Source organism: Salvelinus alpinus, chromosome 4 (assembly GCF_045679555.1).
Source record: "Salvelinus alpinus chromosome 4, SLU_Salpinus.1, whole genome shotgun sequence".
Classification (NCBI taxonomy): Eukaryota; Metazoa; Chordata; class Actinopteri; order Salmoniformes; family Salmonidae; genus Salvelinus; species Salvelinus alpinus.
The window spans coordinates 86,362,778-86,382,604 of record NC_092089.1 but is presented as its reverse complement, the minus strand read 5'-3'; the positions used below and the strand labels follow the sequence as shown (position 1 = coordinate 86,382,604).

Here is a 19,827-nt window from a genome sequence, read left to right as displayed (position 1 = left end):
AAGGGCACTGCGTTCATCCACCTCTGGCCTGCTCGCCTCCCTACCTCTGAGGAAGTACAGTTCCCGCTCAGCCCAGTCAAAACTGTTCGCTGCTCTGGCACCCCAATGGTGGAACAAACTCCCTCACGACGCCAGGTCAGCGGAGTCAATCACCACCTTCCGGAGACACCTGAAACCCCACCTCTTTAAGGAATACCTAGGATAGGATAAAGTAATCCTTCTAACCCCCCCCCCCCTTAAAAGAGTTAGATGCACTATTGTAAAGTGGTTGTTCCACTGGATATCATAAGGTGAATGCACCAATTTGTAAGTCGCTCTGGATAAGAGCGTCTGCTAAATGACTTAAATGTAAATGTAAATGTAATGTAATGAATGCAACAGGTGTAGACTTTACCATGAAATACTTACTTACAAGACCTTAATCAACAATGAAGAGGTTTTTTTTTTATTAAGAAAATATTAGCAAAAAAATGTATGTAACACAATAAAATAACAATGAGGCTATATACAGGGGGTACCGGTACTGAGTCAATGTACCGGGGAACGGGCTAGTCGAGGTGATTGAGGTAACATGTACACATAGACATAGATAATAAACATTGAGTAGCCGCAGCGTAAAAAAGGGGGCCAATGCAAATAGTCCGTGTGGCCATTTGATGAACTGTTATGGTAGTCTTATGGCTTGGGGGTTGAAGCTGTTCACCCATCAGAGGAGGGGTGGGGGAGGAGGGGCGGGGGAGGAGGGGCGGGGGGCTCTACTAATCTACTGTATATGGAATTGTTTTAAGAAGGTTATACCAAGGATCATTTTGCTATTTGATTTTACATTTTAAGACCCCTTGAGGTATTAAAAAAATATAGAAAAAATCGAGGCAACCAGTCAGGATGCTGTCGATGATGCAGCTGTAGAACTTTTTGAGGACCTGAGAACCCATGCCAAATGTTTTCAGTCTCCTGAGGGGGAATAGGCGTTGTCGTGCCTTCTTCACGACTGTCTTGGTGTGTTTGGACCATGATAGCTTGTTAGTAATGTTTACACCAAGGAACTTGAAGCTCTATTGACCCCAATCCAAGTCATAGTGCCTTCTTAACACAATCTGTGGTTTTGCCCTGAGATGAGTTCATTTGATTAATATTCCTCAGGGAAAGAGGAGCCTGTGATGCTTTTCTATATTGAATTCCCACTCCCAGGCCGGAATTCAATGTGGCCGCGGGTTGTTGACAATGCAGCTTTTAAAGGCAATTTCAGATTCAGCCAACATATGCAGCGTTTATCATGAATGAGATTTCTGGGAACGCGGGAACATTGCCCTTAAAAGCAACATTGTCGACAACCAATGGTCAGACTGAATCGTGGCCTTTATTGTCTGCTGTTCAGCAGAAGCGTTCAAAAACTCTAGAATAAATACAATTAAAAGACATGGCCTTGCAGCTCCCAAGCATTAACCTCTGACCTTTCTGACTGATCTCCTATTGACTTGAGTCTGAGACTCCCTCCGAGTACACTAAACCTAGCTCACTACAGAACATGGAGGCTGCTGAGGGGAGGACTGCTCATAATAATGGCTGGAATGGAGTGAATGTACTGGTATCCAACACATGAACCATTACATTCACTACATTCTAGCCATTATTATGAGCAGTCCTCCCCTCAGCAGCCTCCATTGGTGACCACCCTCCAACAACACATCAATCTCCCTAACTACAGTATCTCTCAGTGTGGGTAAAGCCAATTGCACAAGCCAGACACTTCTTTCCCTGCTTTTCACAACCACCACCACCACTCCTTCCCCACTTTATCAGAAACTCAGTTGCTGTCAGTGCAAGACTGGTGTGCAGAACCTGAAGTGCAGTTTAATTTCAAACCCGTCATTAGACCGTTCATTTACTCCCTTCCTTCCCGGAGCCAATATTTACCATTCAGATAGCTGCTGCTTTTCCCTGCATAAAGCTCTGATCTGCAGCGGCCCAGGAAGAGAGATAACAGTGATTCCGGCCCTCTCTCTCTCTCTTTCTGTCTCTCTCCTCAGGGAGACACTCAGGACGAGTAAATCTCTCCAGTACAGCACCGATAAACCAGGGATGTCCAGAGTGAAAGAGCAAAACACACAGAGAGAGAGAGAGAGGGGTGTGGGGTGTTTAGGAGGGAGATAAAGAGTGTGAAGCTGGAAGAGAGAGGTACTGGAGGAGAGGGGTACTGGAAGAGAGAGGTACTGGAGGAGAGGGGTACTGGAGGAGAGGGGTACTGGAGGAGAGGGGTACTGGAGGAGAGGGGTACTGGAGGAGAGAGGTACTGGAGGAGAGGGGTACTGGAGGAGAGGGGTACTGGAGGAGAGGGGTACTGGAGGAGAGAGGTACTGGAGGAGAGGGGTACTGGAGGAGAGGGGTACTGGAGGAGAGGGGTACTGGAGGAGAGGGGTACTGGAGGAGAGGGGTACTGGAGGAGAGGGGTACTGGAGGAGAGGGGTACTGGAGGAGAGGGGTACTGGAGGAGAGGGGTACTGTAGACAAAGATGAATTAGAGCAAACGTACTGTAAGTGACCAAGTACAGATTTAGGATCTTAATTTGACCACCCTGTTGCAGAAGGACTTTCCTGTAATGCAGAAAATGTAATACTTGTAGTGTATGAGGTTTAAAAAGGCTTATGAAGTTTGTCAATTCACCTTTCAAATTTCAGACTTGATTTTCCCTTACAAAAAATGTATCGACCCCTAAAAAAAGCCTATTATTTATAATTCACATTTCCTGTTGCTTATGAGCCAAACTGGCTCAAATGAAGATCCTACATCTGTAGCATAAATGGTCCATTTTTAAAAATGCACTGAGTGTTCAAAACATTAGGAACACTTGCTCTTTCCATGACATAGATTGACCAGGTGACAGCTATGATCTCTTATTGATGTCACCTCTTAAATCCACTTCAATTAGCGTAGATGAAAAGGAGGAGACAGGTTAAATAAGGATTTTTAAGCCTTGAGACATGGATTGTGTATGTGTGCCATTTAGAAGATGAATGGGCAAGATAAAAGATCTAAGTGCTTTTGAACGGGGTATGGTAGTAGGTGCCAGGCACACCGGTTTGAGTGTGTCAAGAACTGCAATGCTGCTGGGTTTTTCACACACAACAGTTTCCCATGTGTATTGAGAATGTTCCACCACCCAAAGGACATCCAGCCAACTTGACACAACTGTGGGAAGCATTGGAGTCAACATGGGCCAGCATCCCTGTGGAACACTTTTGACACCTTGTAGAGTCTATGCCCTGGTGAATTGAGGCTGTTCTCAGGACAAACTCAATATTAGGAAGTTTTTTTGTACACTTAGTGTACATCCTCCACTACGACCACATCTACACTGAAGATTATGATCTATAATTAGATGTTATGTTATGATTGTACAAGTTTTGAATTTATTTGAATACAATGCATGGTAATGATGTGAATGTATTCATTTCAGACAATTCTCATACATACAGAACTGCAAAAAAAGGCAAACACATTTTTATTGAATGTATTTTATTGTAAAGCTATAAGGAAGGATAATTACAAGATATTGTTTCTTTGATTTGCTCAGCAAAAATAAAAGACCACATTTATTGTTCAAACATGCAGATACTGATCTTAACATAATAAAACTAATTAGGCTAAAAACAAACATAGAACCAGATTTCCTCAAAGCCACTATTTTGCAATAAAGATCAAATTTAAATTAAAATGAAACAGAGTAAAAAGCCATAAAGCCAGTGAGTAGTTACAGAAGAGGTTTTAGACAGAATCAGCATCTTCACCATTTCTGCACAAACCTGACCACTCACACCCTAACATACCCTAATGGGAAAAATATCTTACAATTTAGACTTGTCGTTGGATTTCACAATGGTTTTTTTCTTCATTTAAAAAAAAGCTACACTTGCATGTACATAAAACTGTACCAGAAAACAAGGCATCACAAGCATGTTTCCTATATATATTGTATATAACCAACAATTAGGCTACAAAGTTTGACTTTCTATAAAGACATAATTTAGCGGCAGCTGTTTATTCCTGTTTTCTTCTTCTCGTTTAGAAAGCTCACCCGACCTTTTGGGGCTAGTTACCTTGAGGGGAGCAAGTTTCACTTTCTTCAGCTTTTGGGGTAAGAAAGGAATGAGGAACCCAATAACTGAATAACTCTACATGGCACAAAGTGAGATCGTTTCAAATGAACTGTTTTCTCAATAAGCATCATCTGCTTTGTTTCAGTTCCTTTAACTGATTTTGTGATTGTTTATTCAAAGTTATGACAGTTACGTTTCCATGTCATAGCATTTTGTGTGTTTCATTGTATTGTGAGTATGTTAGAGTTATGCTGTCATTAAGCACCCATCATTAAGGGAAACAGGAAACGTAGAACACAGTCTGCCTTGTGGAAATGCAGGACATATTTTACAAAGCCAAAAATCCAATGCCTCTGGTAAAAATAGCAAATACCATTTATATGTATATGTTTATAGCTGTGTTGTTTTTATTCTATTAATAAAACAACATTGACAACAACAAAAATGTATATATTTATAAAATTGGCTGTTTCATGCTCTACTAAATCTCCTCATCAGGAACAACCAGCACCTACCTATGTCTTTGACCAGCCCAAGTTGATATTTGCACCTTGATTAACTGTGTATTGTTTGTTCTGCTGGTATGATTTGACACCATAATGCGATGTGATTGGAGCTTTAACATAATTGATAGACCTTGGAGGTGGGCATCGAATTGAACTGCCCATCCCAGTGATGTCATTATAATGGTGGGGTCCTACAAATGAGGGCTCAATGCCACTCCACATACCATTGACTGAGCCATTTTCAAAACACACACCTAAACATCACACACTGGAAAGCAAAGTGATTTCAATTAGCACTCTAAACTCATTCTAGGTTGCTTTAATGAATAATTAGGAATCAAGATATATAGACCAACAAGGGAATCCCTTGATAACATTACAAGTACTGATCTACATTCCATTTTCTATTCACTATAATTAATATCCAACCATATTTATGAGCACACCCAATTCTCTGAATCTGTTAAATAGTCTCTTAAAAGCAAACGAGGTGGAATTATCATCATGATGAGGATTCGAACATTACTGAGCACAAAAACACAAAAGGGATGTGAAAAAGGTGTGCCAAATAATATCCCTTGTCATCCATGTTACGCCTATCTGCACTGACTGCATTCCATGTTTCACGGACCAGTTACTGTATAAGCCGATCCGTTGAGGTAAAGAGTTCTACATGCTTCATGAATTAAGGAATACAATTGAATAAAATGCACACACAAAGCAAAAACCAACCAAATCAACACAGGCATGCTTTGCCTCAGCATAAAATAGGATGCCGCTGCAGTGGTGCTAGACACACGTGCACACTCTCTCATACGCATGCACGCGCACACACACACACACACAGTCTTCTCCTGCCAGTATCTGTGACAGCTCCTCTCTAGGGATAAACTCCAGGTGATTCCCCTTGGAGAGAGTGAGAGTTTGTGAGACTGTCAGAAGAGTCCATAGAGCTTAGGTGGAGCCATCTTTTTACAGTATGCAGGCAGCACCTCTAAAGCTACAAATACAGAAAATACACCTGTGTGCTACATACAAGCGCGTGCACACACGCACGCACGCACGCACACACACACACACACACACACACACACACACACACACACACACACACACACACACACACACACACACACACACACACACACACACACACACACACACACACACACACACACACACACACACACACACACACACACACACACACACATGCTCTCCTCATCCTCTCTCAAATTTCACCCTGTGTTCACATTGAGCCTCAAAGGTTAAAGGAAAGCAAATAGCATCACATCTCAAAGGTCAGCTTCTCCGCACCACCACAAAAAGCTGGGGTTAATTGGTGCCACATGACCTACCCCCTTCACAAATCATTTACTCTCACTCCATCTCTATCTCCATCTCCCTCCCCATTTGTTGTTCAAGGACCCCTCCTCCCCCTCCCCCTCCTCCCCGCAGCCCTCTTCCCCGTCAGCCCTCTGTATATCAGCTATTTCAACTCAGAAGATGGAGCTCAGAAGGGCTTAGAGTCTATCCCTCCGGCGCTGGAGGTCCTGATCAGTCCATGGGTGGGCAAGAGAGGTTACCAGGGGACTAGAGGCCATGTCAGGGAGAACCAGGGGACAAGAGGCCCTGTCAGGGAGAACCAGGGGACTAGAGGCTCTGTCAGGGAGAACCAGGGGACTAGAGGCTCTGTCAGGGAGAACCAGGGAACTAAAGGCCCTGTCAGTGAGAACCAGGGGACTAGAGGCCCTGTCAGGGAAAACCAGGGAACTAAAGGCCCTGTTAGGGAGAACCAGGGGACTAGAGGCCCTGTCAGGGAAAACCAGGGGACTAGAGACCCTGTCAGGGAGAACCAGGGGACTAGAGGCCCTGTCAGGGAGAACCAGGGATCTACAGGCCCTGTCAGGGAAAACCAGGGGACTAGAGGCCCTGTCAGGGAGAACCAGGGGACTAGAGGCTCTGTCAGGGAGAACCAGGGGACTAGAGGCCCTGTCAGGGAGAACCAGGGGACTAGAGGCCCTGTCAGGGAGAACCAGGGGACTAGAGGCCCTGTCAGGGAGAACCAGGGGACTAGAGGCCCTGTCAGGGAGAACCAGGGGACTAGAGGCCCTGTCAGGGAGAACCAGGTATCTAAAGGCCCCGTCAGGAAGAACCAGGCGACTAGAGGCCCTGTCAGGGAGAAAAAAATGCTTGTTTGCTGTGAAGGAACACCACAGGGTAAACCAGTGACTTAATATCGGACCAGTGTTTGATCTATAAATTATCAAACAAGGACATGAAATCAACGTTGAGATATACTTTGAATGAACAGTTAGGATCCTTCTGTTACTGTGTATGGACCTTCCTGTGGAGAAGTCATTGGGAGGATTTGGTTGAACATTACTTTGTGTTCATTAGAATGAGTGATGATGAAAATTGTATTCATTAATTAATGTAATATATTGTACAATGTTGACATAGCCCAGTAGAACTGAAATACAGTTGATTTCAAACAGATTCAAAACAGATTCAATGCTGTCCACCGTTCCTTTCGTTCCTTAATTGTTCATGTAGCCTTCCCTTTATTATGTTGCTTTAAATAAAATATGTGCTTTTTCAAAAGTCACAGGGATTGATTGTCACCATGATAGACCTATGACTGAGATTTTTAAATTATGCATTATTTACAATGATTAACCATTTAGTCACATGTATATCATGGTATACATTGAAGCACGCACAATCAAGTCAGCCATTGACTTGTAGAATGTGAACTGTAATTCAAAGCACACTAAAAATACATAATAAAAAAAAGCAGTCTACGGTCAGATACAGGAACATAAGATACACTTACTAGTCTGACCTTGTTACCTTAGCTTTTTGTTGCCATGACCCTTAAATGACCCCACCTGAATCATGTTTTGTATTCTAGCAAGCCATAACAACAACAATGTCTCTGAGTGTGTCCTGCGGTGGTGTTTCTGTTGTGCGAGAGCTCCAGCTGTAGTGTTAGTAGTCTGGAGGTCTTTTTCACGCTCTCTTTTTTCTCCTCGATGCGTTTTCATTAGTCCAATCATGGCTGATGCTCATTGCCACAGGTGAAATCCCCATTACTGTCAGCAGTTATTATTATGAGACTCAAAATTAACTTCCAAACCGCCAGGACACCCTGCTCGCTTTTGAGATGTGGAAATGATCACTGCTAATGAACGATGCCTCCAGGCTCAATTAGAGCAATGCCTCTGCATGGCGGGGTTAGCGGGGTTAGCGCGCTAGTGTATAGGAGAGCTGTGAATCCTCCCCTACTCTACAACTACTACCACCGTCACACCACAGGACCAGGACAGCCTTTACCTCACACCCACAGCAGGTCTCTAACAGCCGTGCTACAGTGGGGAGCTGACTTGGAACAGCAGGTGATAAATACCATCAGTTTTCACAAAGATGACTACTAAATTGCCAAACTTAGAAACTAGAGATTGCAATATATGGGAGTTAGAGTTATGGAGTACGTGCACCATGGAACGATACACCTTAACAAAAGCAAGCTGTTTCTTGTTGCTCTACAACTGGATACCTGGTGTGAATTGATCCTTCGGTGAGACCTCAATCAAGGAGTTTGAGATTTGGATGGTGAGGGATTGAAAATGCACAGCAGTAGACATTGACATCTACTTCAGCCAACACATTTAACACCAGCACCATTTTTTTCTCAAATGTTTTTCTTTTGTCCAAGATCATAGTAAAGATGAGGAATACAAAGTCACAAATTTGTACTGTAGCTTCACATGTTCAGTGATGTGTCAAAGGTTATGAATCCTCCCAGTGTTACACTTGGTATTGTCCACCGGTGCATCATGGATAACACAACCAACCAACAAAGGTTCCACATCACTGTGAGATGTTAACGACAATGACTCGAAAAAAGGTACAGCTCTTATTGAAGCTCTTCACAGCCAAAGGAAAATAATCTAATAAAATGCTTAAAGTCCAACTCATGTCCGTTGTATTTACAGCTCTGTACATTGATAAAGACCTCTTGGCTGTGAAAAATGTGTTGAGGACTTTAATGTCTTATGTTGAGCAAAAGGTTGGCAAAATGATCAGTTAGCTGTGTCCTCTTGAGTAGGAGCAGGACGACTCGAACTAAATTCTTCCGCTGCTCTATAGTTCGCTACATACTTCAGTCTGAGACTGCCATCATTGAAGTTGTTTGTGGTGTCGACTAAAATGAGGGGTGGTGTACAAAACAAAGTAATCAGTGATTGGATCATCTCTAACCAATCAAAGCCAATGTCGAATTTTCAAACTGCCGCTTTACCCACATGTTCTGGCTCTGTCCCAACCCATTGGTTTCTGGGACCAATCACACTGGCTAGAGTGTTTTTTTCCTCTTCTACAAATCGTTGCGCAAGATACTCGGATCATGACTCGTCGCGGAGAAGAAACCAACATCCGTGGGTTTGGTGTAGCATTTTGCCGGAGCAAGGAGTTTGGGTAGTCAGGCAAGAGAAATACCGCTCTAATTCTAGTTATAAACTGGGTGGTTCCAGCCCTGAATGCTGATTGGCTGACAGCCGTGGTGTATGAGACCGTATACCATGGGTACATTTATTGTACTGCTCTAGTTACTTTAGTAACCAGTTTATAATAGCAATAAGGCACCTCAGGAGTTTGTGGTATATGGCCAATATACCACGGCTAATGGCTGTATCCAGGCACTCCGCAGAGCGTCGTGCGAAATAACAGCCATTAGCCGTGGTATATTGGTCATATACCACACCCCCTCGTGCCTTATTGCTTATTAATTGGAGGTCCCAGAGTTGAGACCGACACTTACCTCTAAAAAAAGGAAACCAAACAGAAAAACCAAAAGAACACCTAAAATAGATGTCCATACACTGTATAATCATGTGTCTATTTTACAAGAACATTTTTCTACCCTCATTGTTTTCAGTTCCAACGGCACTCCAACGGAAATCCATCGTAAAAAAAGAAGAACTTGAACACGCAATCTTAACTAAATAGTCTCCAATTAAGTTATTACAATGTTTAAATGATAGTGTAGTTTACATTCTGTCAGTAGCATTTGCACTCGCCAAGTATCTTCTTCGTTTGGCTTTGACTGATTTGTACTCTTTATTTAATTAATTGGAGGTTTTGTGGATTCTAAAGCCTCATACGGTGGGAGGTGTTTATAAAAAGGAGGGTGGTGGTGGTGCTATGGTACTTCTCAGACGACACAGCAGCTAGGCACAGGGGCAGTGAGGGGGTAGGCTTGGGGGCATGGGGTCAGGAACAGTGGGCATACGGGTAAGGGTGAAGGTGGTGGGGTGGTGGCCACATCATCACCCTCACAGGTAAATCTCTCTCTTGGAGCCCTGGTTGGTGGGTGTGGTGGCGGAGTGGTACTCGGCTGCCTGGCTCAGGGGGATCTCCTCGCAGCCTTTGCCGGAGTCGCTGCCCCCGGAGAAGGCACTGCTGTAAGGGGGCAGGAAGCGGATGTTAGCCACCTTGGAGCCTCCGCTGCCACCTCCACCACCCCCACGCTCTTCTGCCATGGGCTTGGGGCTGCCGTTGGCCATGAGGTGGTCCTGCCCCTCACTCTCCAGGTAAGGCACGAAGGTGGAGAGCTTGGGGGCGTTCTTGGTGGAGCTCTTACGATTGGGGGAGGGCTGGCCAGGCATCCAGCAGGCGTCGGAGTGGCCGAACTCGGTACACTCATGGGTGCAGTTCCCAGTCATGGCCACATCAGGCAGAGGCCTGAGATCTGCAGACAGAAAGGGTATCGGAGTTAGTATAAGACAGCAAATGAGGAGGACACACAATAAAAAGGATGAGTCTTGGACAGTAGAGTTAGATGAGCACATGTGATAGCAGAAAACACATTTATAATCAGTTTCATAAAGTGATCATCTTATTATGAAAGATAGCAATGAAAAGAAAGAACAGAACATATCATGTTTGTGAAACGGGACAACAGAGCCAACCGGTGTGGACTAATACACCAACATACTGTGTTTAACCAGTCCAGCATAGAACTATTCAAATAAAATCGAAATAAAATAAAATTGCATTTGTCACATGCTTCATAGACTAACAGTGAAATGCTTACTTATGGGCCCTTCCCAACAATGCAGAGAGAAAGAAAATTGAGAAATAATAGAAAAGTAATAACACGTAATAATAAAAGTAATAATAAATACACAATGAGTAATGATAACTTGGCTATACACGGGTTACCAGTACAGAGTCGATGTGCAGGGGTACGAGGCAGTTGAGGTAGATACAGTATGTACATATAGGTAGGGATAAAGTGTCTAGGCAACAGGATAGCAGCAGCAATTTTGGAAAAAAGAGTTGGGGTAGCTATTTGGTTAACTATTTAACTAATAGTCTATGACTTGCTGGCTGGAGTCTCACAATTTTTAGAGCCTTCCTCTGACCTCTGGTATAGAGGTCCTAGATGACAGGGAGCTTGGCCCCAGTGATGTAATAGGCCGTACGCACTACCTTCTGTAGTGGTCGATGTCAAGCAGCTGCCATACCAAGCAGTGATGCAGCCAGTCAAGATGCTCTCAATGGTGCAGCTGTAGAACGTTTTGAGGATCTGAGGGCCCATGCCAAGTCTTTTCAGCCTCCTGATGGGGGAGAGGTGTTGTTGTGCCCTCTTCATGACTGTGCTGGTGTGTGTGGACCATGATAGATCCTTTGTGATGTGAACACAGAGGAACGTGAAGCTCTCGACTTGCTCTACTACAGCCCAGTCGATGTAAATGGGGGCTTGCTCGGCCCTTCCGTTTCCTGTTGTACAAGATCAGCTCATTTGTCTTACTGATGTTGAGGGAGATGTTGTTGTCCTGGCACCACACTGCTAAGTCTCTGACCTTCCGATAGGCTGTCTGATTGTCGTCGGTGATCAGGCCGATCACCATCGTGTCGTCAGCAAACGTAATGATGGTGTTGGAGTCGTGCGCGGCCACGCAGTCGTGGGTGAAGAGGGAGGTTCGGTAAGCAATTCATTGTTTTAGTTTCACAACAAGACAACTCATAATACTTAAATAAGAAAAGTTATAATACGCTAGATAAGAATCTAATATTCAGAGTCACAGTGCAAAAAACTGCCAAGAACATTGCCTAATTTGATGTTTAACAGAGATGCAACAATATGATGTTTAACAGAGATGCAACCACATACCAGATAGTGGGTGTTGAGTGTGAAACAAGATTAAGGAAATTTTAAGAAAAACACGCTCAAGGTTGACTAAAAGGGAATTATGTCGCACAGTCAATTAAGGCGGAGTCAACAACACCACTACTGCTTTTTCACATAGAACAAATGGCATAATGAATGTTAATATAACACACAGACACCGCCTCTGCTACGGCTGTGTCACATTTAAAAAATCACAGCTTAATGGAAAAAGGTCAGCATCCCCGAGCGGAAATATCAATGTGTATGCAGAAAGTAACCTTTCTTCTGTGCGTGACATTAGATTATTATTTGATACTGCGGGGCGAGATGGGAGGGGGGAACAGGCTGTTCAGTTCTCTGGGGGAAGCGATTATTTCCCAAACTGCCTCTGCTTCATGCATAATTGAAATTCATTGCCCCTGTATTAAAGGAGCTACAGTGGGCTTTTCCTTACTTTTTGGGGGCGAGGAGGGTATATGCTTTCTCATCCTTAGCTAGGTTTGGAGAATGCTGAGTAGTGACTGGGTGCATTCCTCCAAAATCTCACACTAAGGCAGATGTTTGAGCTTCATAATGCTTACCCATTTCTCATGCAAAGCAAAGCACTTGGGAAAATACTGTTTGTGTAGCTAGATATATGCCAGAAATTCTATGCAGTTTTGGTTGTTTTCAAAATGCTTTTTTTTTGCCTCTGTTCAACAGGTGGCCAAGATGCTGATCTCGGGTCAGTTTTGCATTTTCACCACTAATGGTTAAGGTTAGGATTGGGGAGGGGAATCTAATCCTAGACCTGTACCTAGGGTAAACGTCACCTAATCCCAGAGTAGTATTCATTTCTACAGCCTGAGATATTTAAGGAATAGTAAAAAAAGAAAAAAAGAAAGACCAATCACCCTACGTTCGAGAAGCACTAATCAGACAATTTAGTGAAGGCCCAGAGGGTCATGTTGCTCATAATCAAAAGCAGGAATTAATTGGCATTTGTTTGAGGTTGTACTAATTGGCCGGCGTGGTGGGAGGAAATGGTTGGGCGGGGTGAGAAAGGGTAGTAAGGGTCCCTGGTATACTTAGGGAAGCTAAGATCATTGAAGGCTTCTCTAATAAGACCTTCCACTATTAAACATGGAGGTCATCAGTCCTAATTTAAAACTCACTTCATGAAAGTTAATATGAGCTTTGGCGTCGAGTAACCAGCAGTGTTGTCAGTGAACATTTTGTTGAAATCATCAGTTTTGGGGGAGTAATTGAACCCCTGTTTTAGAAACGTCCTCTAAGATTACTCCATACCTTCTTAGTGCACACACACACACACACTGAGACACGCACGCACGCACGCACGCACGCACGCACGCACGCACGCACGCACGCACGCACGCACGCACGCACGCACGCACGCACGCACGCACGCACGCACGCACGCACGCACGCACGCACGCACGCACGCACGCACGCACGCACGCACGCACGCACGCACGCACGCACGCACGCACGCACGCACGCACGCACGCACGCACGCACGCACGCACGCACGCACGCACGCACGCACGCACGCACGCACGCACACACACACACACACACACACACACACACACACACACACACACACACACACACACACACACACACACACACACACACACACACACACACACACACACACACACACACACACACACACACACACACACACACACACACACACACACACACACACACACACACACACACACACACACACACACACACACACACACACACACACACTCTTCTGTGTCGATAAGGCCCAGTTGGCATGTTATCAAGGGAACTCCATATTCAACTGTCTCTAATAGAGAAGATTGTTCCTGCTGAACCTTCATCTAAGAGCCTTATCTTCATTTCCAGAGTTCCAGTTAACCCCCGGGACCCTCTGAAGCCATCTACGAGGGCCCCAAGAGAAGTCTCCTCCTCTCAGCGCTCCATACACACTCGCCTGCCTTGGTCCCACTTCTCTGTCCAAACTAATTAGATTCCAAAGTCCCTGCTCTGGAAGATGTCGGCGTAATAAAATGGAAATAATTTCCAGATGAGTATCTGACATTTTACGCTGTCGACCAGAGTAAAGAAAGGAGACATATTGGGCTCCCCCTCTTTCTGTGAGATATGCTAACAAGAAAATTCCTATCCTCCACTCCATTCTCCTCACCTTGGTTCGATCCAATGTACATAGAGAAACTATTAATTTTTCTTTACAAAATTGTAATATGTTTAATTACCTTGAAGTCCAAATGTGTCCTTTTCGGTTTAAAGAGGAAACGAGGGAGCCAGCAACTTTGTTCAATAAAAGTCTATGTTTAGGGCCCATCCCTCACATATAACCATGCAAGCACATACACACAACTCCATGGAGCCGACAGACATGGCAACTCTGTTTCTAGCTCCTAAGCAACTTTGCAGTATTTTTGTTTTTGTGTGTGTTATTTCTTACATTATTAGTCCAGAACATTGTTTGTGTTATTGCAAACAGCCAACATTTGGGGGATATCAGAGCGGCAGTTACTCACCAGCATTATTACCAGAAAAAAAACTTTCCCGAATTGGATCCTTTGTTCGTACCCCCAGGGCAATTGAAATGATCCCAGAGGCTGTTCCAAGATGCTGCCAGCGGAGAAGAGGTATTCGGAGTGGACTTCTAGTTTGACTCAGGAGGTGTGCACAACATCCACTGCTTCAGAGTATATTACTCGCTAATGTTCAGTCCCTGGACAATAAAGTAGATGAGCTCAGGGCAAGGATCTCCTGCTTCATGGAATTATGGCTCTCTCCGGATATACTGTCACTGTCCATACAGCCAGCTGGGTTCTCAGTGCATCGTGGAGACAGGAATAAAGAATTCTCTGGGAAGAAGAAAGGCGGTGGTGCATGTTTCATGATTCACTACTCATGGTGTGATTGTGATAACGTACAGGAACTCAAGAAACTCCTTTTGTTCACCAAACCTAGAATACCTCACAATCAAATGCTGACCGTATTACCTCCCAAGTGAATTCTCTTTGGTTACAGTCACAGCCATGTATATTCCCCCTTAAGCCGATACCACGACGGCTGGCCACAACGGCTGGTCAAGGAACTACACTGGAAATCACATATCCTGAGACCGCATGTTTTGTAGCTGGGGATTTTAACAAAGCAAATTTGAGGAAAATGCTACCAAAGTTCTATCAACACATTGCCTGTAGTACTCACGCTTAACTTCTTTCAGCTAGGGGGCAGAATTTTTATGTTTGGAAAAATAACGTCCCCAAGGTAAACGGACTATTTCTCAGGTGCAGATGCTAGAATATGCATATAATTGACAGATTAGGATAGAAAACACTCTAAAGTTTCCAAAACTGTCAACATACTGTCTGTGAGTATAACAGAACTGATTTTGCAGGTGAAAACCTGAGGAAATCCAACCCGGAAGTGCCTCTTTTAAAAGAAATCCCTGTTCCGTTGCCTGCCCCTCCTCCATTTAAAGGTGTATCAACCAGATTCCTTTTCCAATGGCTTCCTTAGGCTGTGACCAGGCTTTAGACATAGTTTCAAGCTTTTATTTTGAAAAATGAGCAAGATTTTTCAAAAAGCGTCACGTGTCCTTTGATTAGTTCCTGCGCGCGACAGATGTAGCTCGACATTTTCTTTCTCTGTAGTATTGAATAGGTTACCGTCCGGTTGAAATATTATCGATTATGTATGTTAAAAACAACCTGAGGATTGATTATAAAAAACCTTTGACGTTTCTGCAAACATTACGGATACTTTTCGGAATATTCGTCTGCCTTTCAGGACCGGAACGAGCCTGTGGTTTTCTGAACATAACGCGCAAACCAAATGGCGGTTTTTGGTTATAAAACTAATCTTTATCGAACAAAAATAACATTTATTGTGTAACTGGGAGTCTCGTGAGTACAAACATCCGAAAATTATCAAAGGTAAGCGATTCATTTTATTGCTTTTCTGACTTTCGTGACCAAGCTAATTTAAGGCTAGCTGTTCTTAGTGTTTTGTCTAGTGATTGATAAACTCACAAACGCTTGGATTGCTTTTGCTGTAAAGCATATTTTCATAATCTGACACGATAGGTGGATTAACAACAAGCTAAGCTGTGTTTTGGTATATTTCACTTGTGATTTCATGGTTATAAATATTTTTTGTATTTTTTTTTAATTTGGCGCTTTGCAGTTTAACGGTTGTTGTTGATAAATGATCCCGGTAATGGGATCCGTGCGTCAAGAAGTTAAAAAACTCTCAAACAGTGTTACTCTCCTTTCCAGGATGGCTACAAGGCCCTCCTCCGCACTCCCTTCGGCAAATCAGATCACGACTCCATTCTGCTCCTCCCTTCCTATAGGCAGAAACTCAAAACAGGAAGTACCTGTGCTAAGGTCTATTCAACACTGGTCTGACCAATCGGAACCCAATGCTTCAAGATGGTTTTGATCACGCGGACTGGGATATGTTCTGGGTTGCCTCTGAGAATAACATAGACTTATACATGGACACAGTGACTAAGTTCATCAGGAAGTGTTTAGGGGATGTTGTTCACACTGTGACTATTAAAACCTACCCAAACCAAAAACCATGGATAGATGGCAGAATTCATGCAAAACGGAAATCTCGAACCACAGCATTTTACCATGACAAGGTGACTGGGAGTATGGTAAAGCAATCAAACAGGCAAAATGTCAGTACAGAGACAAACTGGAGTAACAATTCAACGGCTTAGACACAAGACGTATGTGGCAGGGTCTACAAACAATCCCGGATTACAAAGGGAAAACTTGCCACGTCGCAGAAACTGAAGTATTGCTCCCAGACAAGTTGTGGACTGTCATTTTCCATGGCCGACGTGAGTAAGACATTTAAGAGTGTTAACCCTCACAAGGCTACCGGCCCAGACGGTATCCCTAGCCGCCTCCTCAGAGCATGCGCAGACCAGCTGGCTGGAGTTTTACAGACAATTTCAATCTCTCCCTATCCCAGTCTGCTGTCCCCAATTGCTTCAATATGTCCACAATTGTTCCTGTTCCAAAGAAAGAAAAGGTAACTGAACTAAATCACTTTCACCCTGTAGCACTCACTTCTGTCATCATGAAGTGCTTTGAGAGGCTAGTTAAGGATCATATCACCTCCACCTTACCTGTTACCCTAGACCCACTGCAATTTGCATACTGCCCCAATAGATCCACAGACGATGGAATCGCCATCACACTGCACACTGCCCTCTCCCATCTGGACAAGAGGAATACCTATGTAAGAATTCTGCTCATTAACTATAGCTCAGCCTTCAACACCATAGTGCCCTCCAAGCTCATCATTAAGCTCGGGGCCCTGGGTGATAATGGAACACGAGTCACTTTAATAATGTTTACATACTGTATTCTACTGTATTTTAGTCAATGCCACTCCAACATTGCTCGTCCTAATATTTATATATTTCTTAATTCCATTCTTTTACTTTTAGATTTGTGTGTATTGTTGTGAATTGTTAGATACTTGCTACACCCGCAATAACATCTGCTAAGTATGTGTATGTGACCAATAAAATTTGATTTGACACACAGGTACACACACAGAAACACACAGAACAAGACCCAAACCACAACACACACACCCTCATAATAATTCCTGTCCATGTGACAGTGTATTCATTTGGATTGAGGGCATTCTTGTCTCCGATATGCACTGAGATCCCTCTTGGGGCCTCTGGGCCAAATCTAATACATGCAGACACTTCATCCCCATAATACTCTCAGCCAATTGATTTTCAACCAGTGCCTTGTCTCAATGCTGCCAGGGGAACACCCATCCAGGTGGACCAGGTTGACAGGAATGTGTGTGTGTGTGTGTGTGTGTGTATGTGTGTGTGTGTGTGTGTGTGTGTGTGTGTGTGTGTGTGTGTGTGTGTGTGTGTGTGTGTGTGTGTGTGTGTGTGTGTGTGTGTGTGTGTGTGTGTGTGTGTGTGGTTGTGTGTGTGTGTGTGTGCTCTTGAGTGACTGTGTGTGCTGTGTCGGTGCAGTGGGGTGCCGGTGATCCGTATCAGAACAAGACTCCACAAACACACACACCTTTTGTTGCTCATCCAGAATACCCAACATGAAGCAGACCACCCCGTGCCCCCGTCCAATAGGTCATTACAGACTGATTTACTTGCCACTGTCTTCTCTCCCTTTCCTTCCACTGTATCATACCCTCCCTCTCTTCCTCCTCCCCTTTCCCGGTTCCTTACCCATGCCACTGTTTCCACTCTGACCCCGTCTGCTTCTATGAAAACCTTGCTGAGTCTAATTAAACTTTGGGCAGATTAGAACTTTGCCTTGTCAGTCTTTATTCATGCTTAAACTTTTTGGGAAATTAAATTAGCCGGCTATTAATTAATCGACACGCTGCTTGGAAAGCGGATAGTGGAGAGAGAGAAGGGAAGATAGACGGGAAGAGGGTGAAAGTAGACAAGGAAAGAGAGGAGATGAGGAGAAGATGGAGGCCTGAGGAAAGGAGGAAATAACTTTTAGCAAGGAAAAAGAGAGAACAGAATAGGTTTGCAAATAACCTCTACAAGTCTAAGCCGGTTTTAAGATGGTCATACAATGGATCATTTAGCAATTTGATTCAGAATTTTAAGACCCCTTTAGGTATCCCACAAAAATATAAAAAATGATTTGATAAAATATTGAATCTGGCCTATAGTAGTATAGCCCATAGAAACATTGAATAACGCATTCAGAAATGGCAAAAAAGACAATTAAAAAAAAAATCATAAGGAATAAGGTTTTGAAGTGTCTGTCCTATATCTAGACGATATAAGAAAGCTCAGGAAATATATAAATATATATTTTTACACATATTTAACCCCTTATATTTTTGAGCACAAAACTACCTCGTAGAGAAAAACAGAGAACAACATCATGTTTGTGAAAGACTCCCCTTTCTGTAGTGTGGTCAGACAAGTTGGCACATCAGCGTTACCGACTTCAGATGAATCCTGTGACACTTGTATGGGTTGTAAAGCAAAACGCAGAACACCATTCTGTTCGTGAGTGTCATAATAGTTTAACACCATAATAGTAACACCTTTGTAGCTTGGTCACTTTCCACCACAGATGCGGATGTGGTGGATTGAGAGGCAGCCCACGCAAAAAATTATATATCTCTAGCTTAAACTGACAGATTTTGTTGGGGATGTTTTTATTATGTTACTTAAATTGATGCACGGGTGCATCAATAGACTCTTAAGGAATTAGGAACAAGGTATACTTTTTATTTTCTAATTAAATACAGGGGCCACTATTACCTGGCCTTGTCACTGTATCTGACCTGTGACATTCTATAGCCAAAATGGCCGACAACACCTTACATCCTTCAAATCCCATTCTGGCAATATGCTCTGTCCACATATTACAATCACACAAACGAGGGTTTGGCAAATGAAAACCCCAACCGCTGGCACGCAAATCTAACAGTCATTTATTTCATGACACCTTTTCTTGAGGCAGGAACAAAACAACACATTACAAAATAATATTTTATTTTTTTGCTGCACCTGCTGCCTTTGCTTGATAGAATTTTGGGTGCTCTATATACTCCTAGGTGCTTGTTTAATCCGTTCTGCGTTGCGCCGGCTGTGACATCAATTTATTGACTGACGTTTAAAATTAGTCCCAGTCGCCCTGATCCAAATCCATTTCCTACTAAGTCCTTGGTGTCTAACCAATGAAGGGGGAACGAGTCAATATGAGCATGTAGCCTTGGCGAAATAACAGAAATGTAATCGCTTGCGGCAATCTATGAGGTTATCTTGGCTTGTCTCAAGTCCCTGAGTGATGGAAGAAGAAAAACTAGTGAAAATGTTCAGTTTGACGAGCCCTCTGACGATCACAATTGGCTTCCAATGCTTAGGTGTTTAAGCCACAAAACACGTTTTTCAAAGACTGTGAAAAAGGATTTTTACAATATGTTGATCTGTTGCTAATAGACTAGCACGTATTCCTTCATAAAAAAGAGGAACATTATACTGTATGGAAACAA

General features: G+C 43.5%; 1 protein-coding gene across 2 annotated transcripts in view; it reads right to left on the bottom strand.

Moving 5' to 3' along the window:
- Positions 1–3,500: 3,500 nt before the first annotated feature.
- The window catches only part of LOC139574644 (protocadherin-1-like), a 403,011-nt gene continuing 386,684 nt past the window's right edge, over positions 3,501–19,827 (bottom strand). For both annotated transcript variants that reach the window (XM_071399399.1, XM_071399401.1), the window contains exon 5: positions 3,501–10,356. In XM_071399399.1, the coding sequence (XP_071255500.1) occupies positions 9,941–10,356 (416 nt within the window). In that variant the 3' untranslated portion in view covers positions 3,501–9,940. The remainder of the gene's footprint in view (positions 10,357–19,827) is intronic.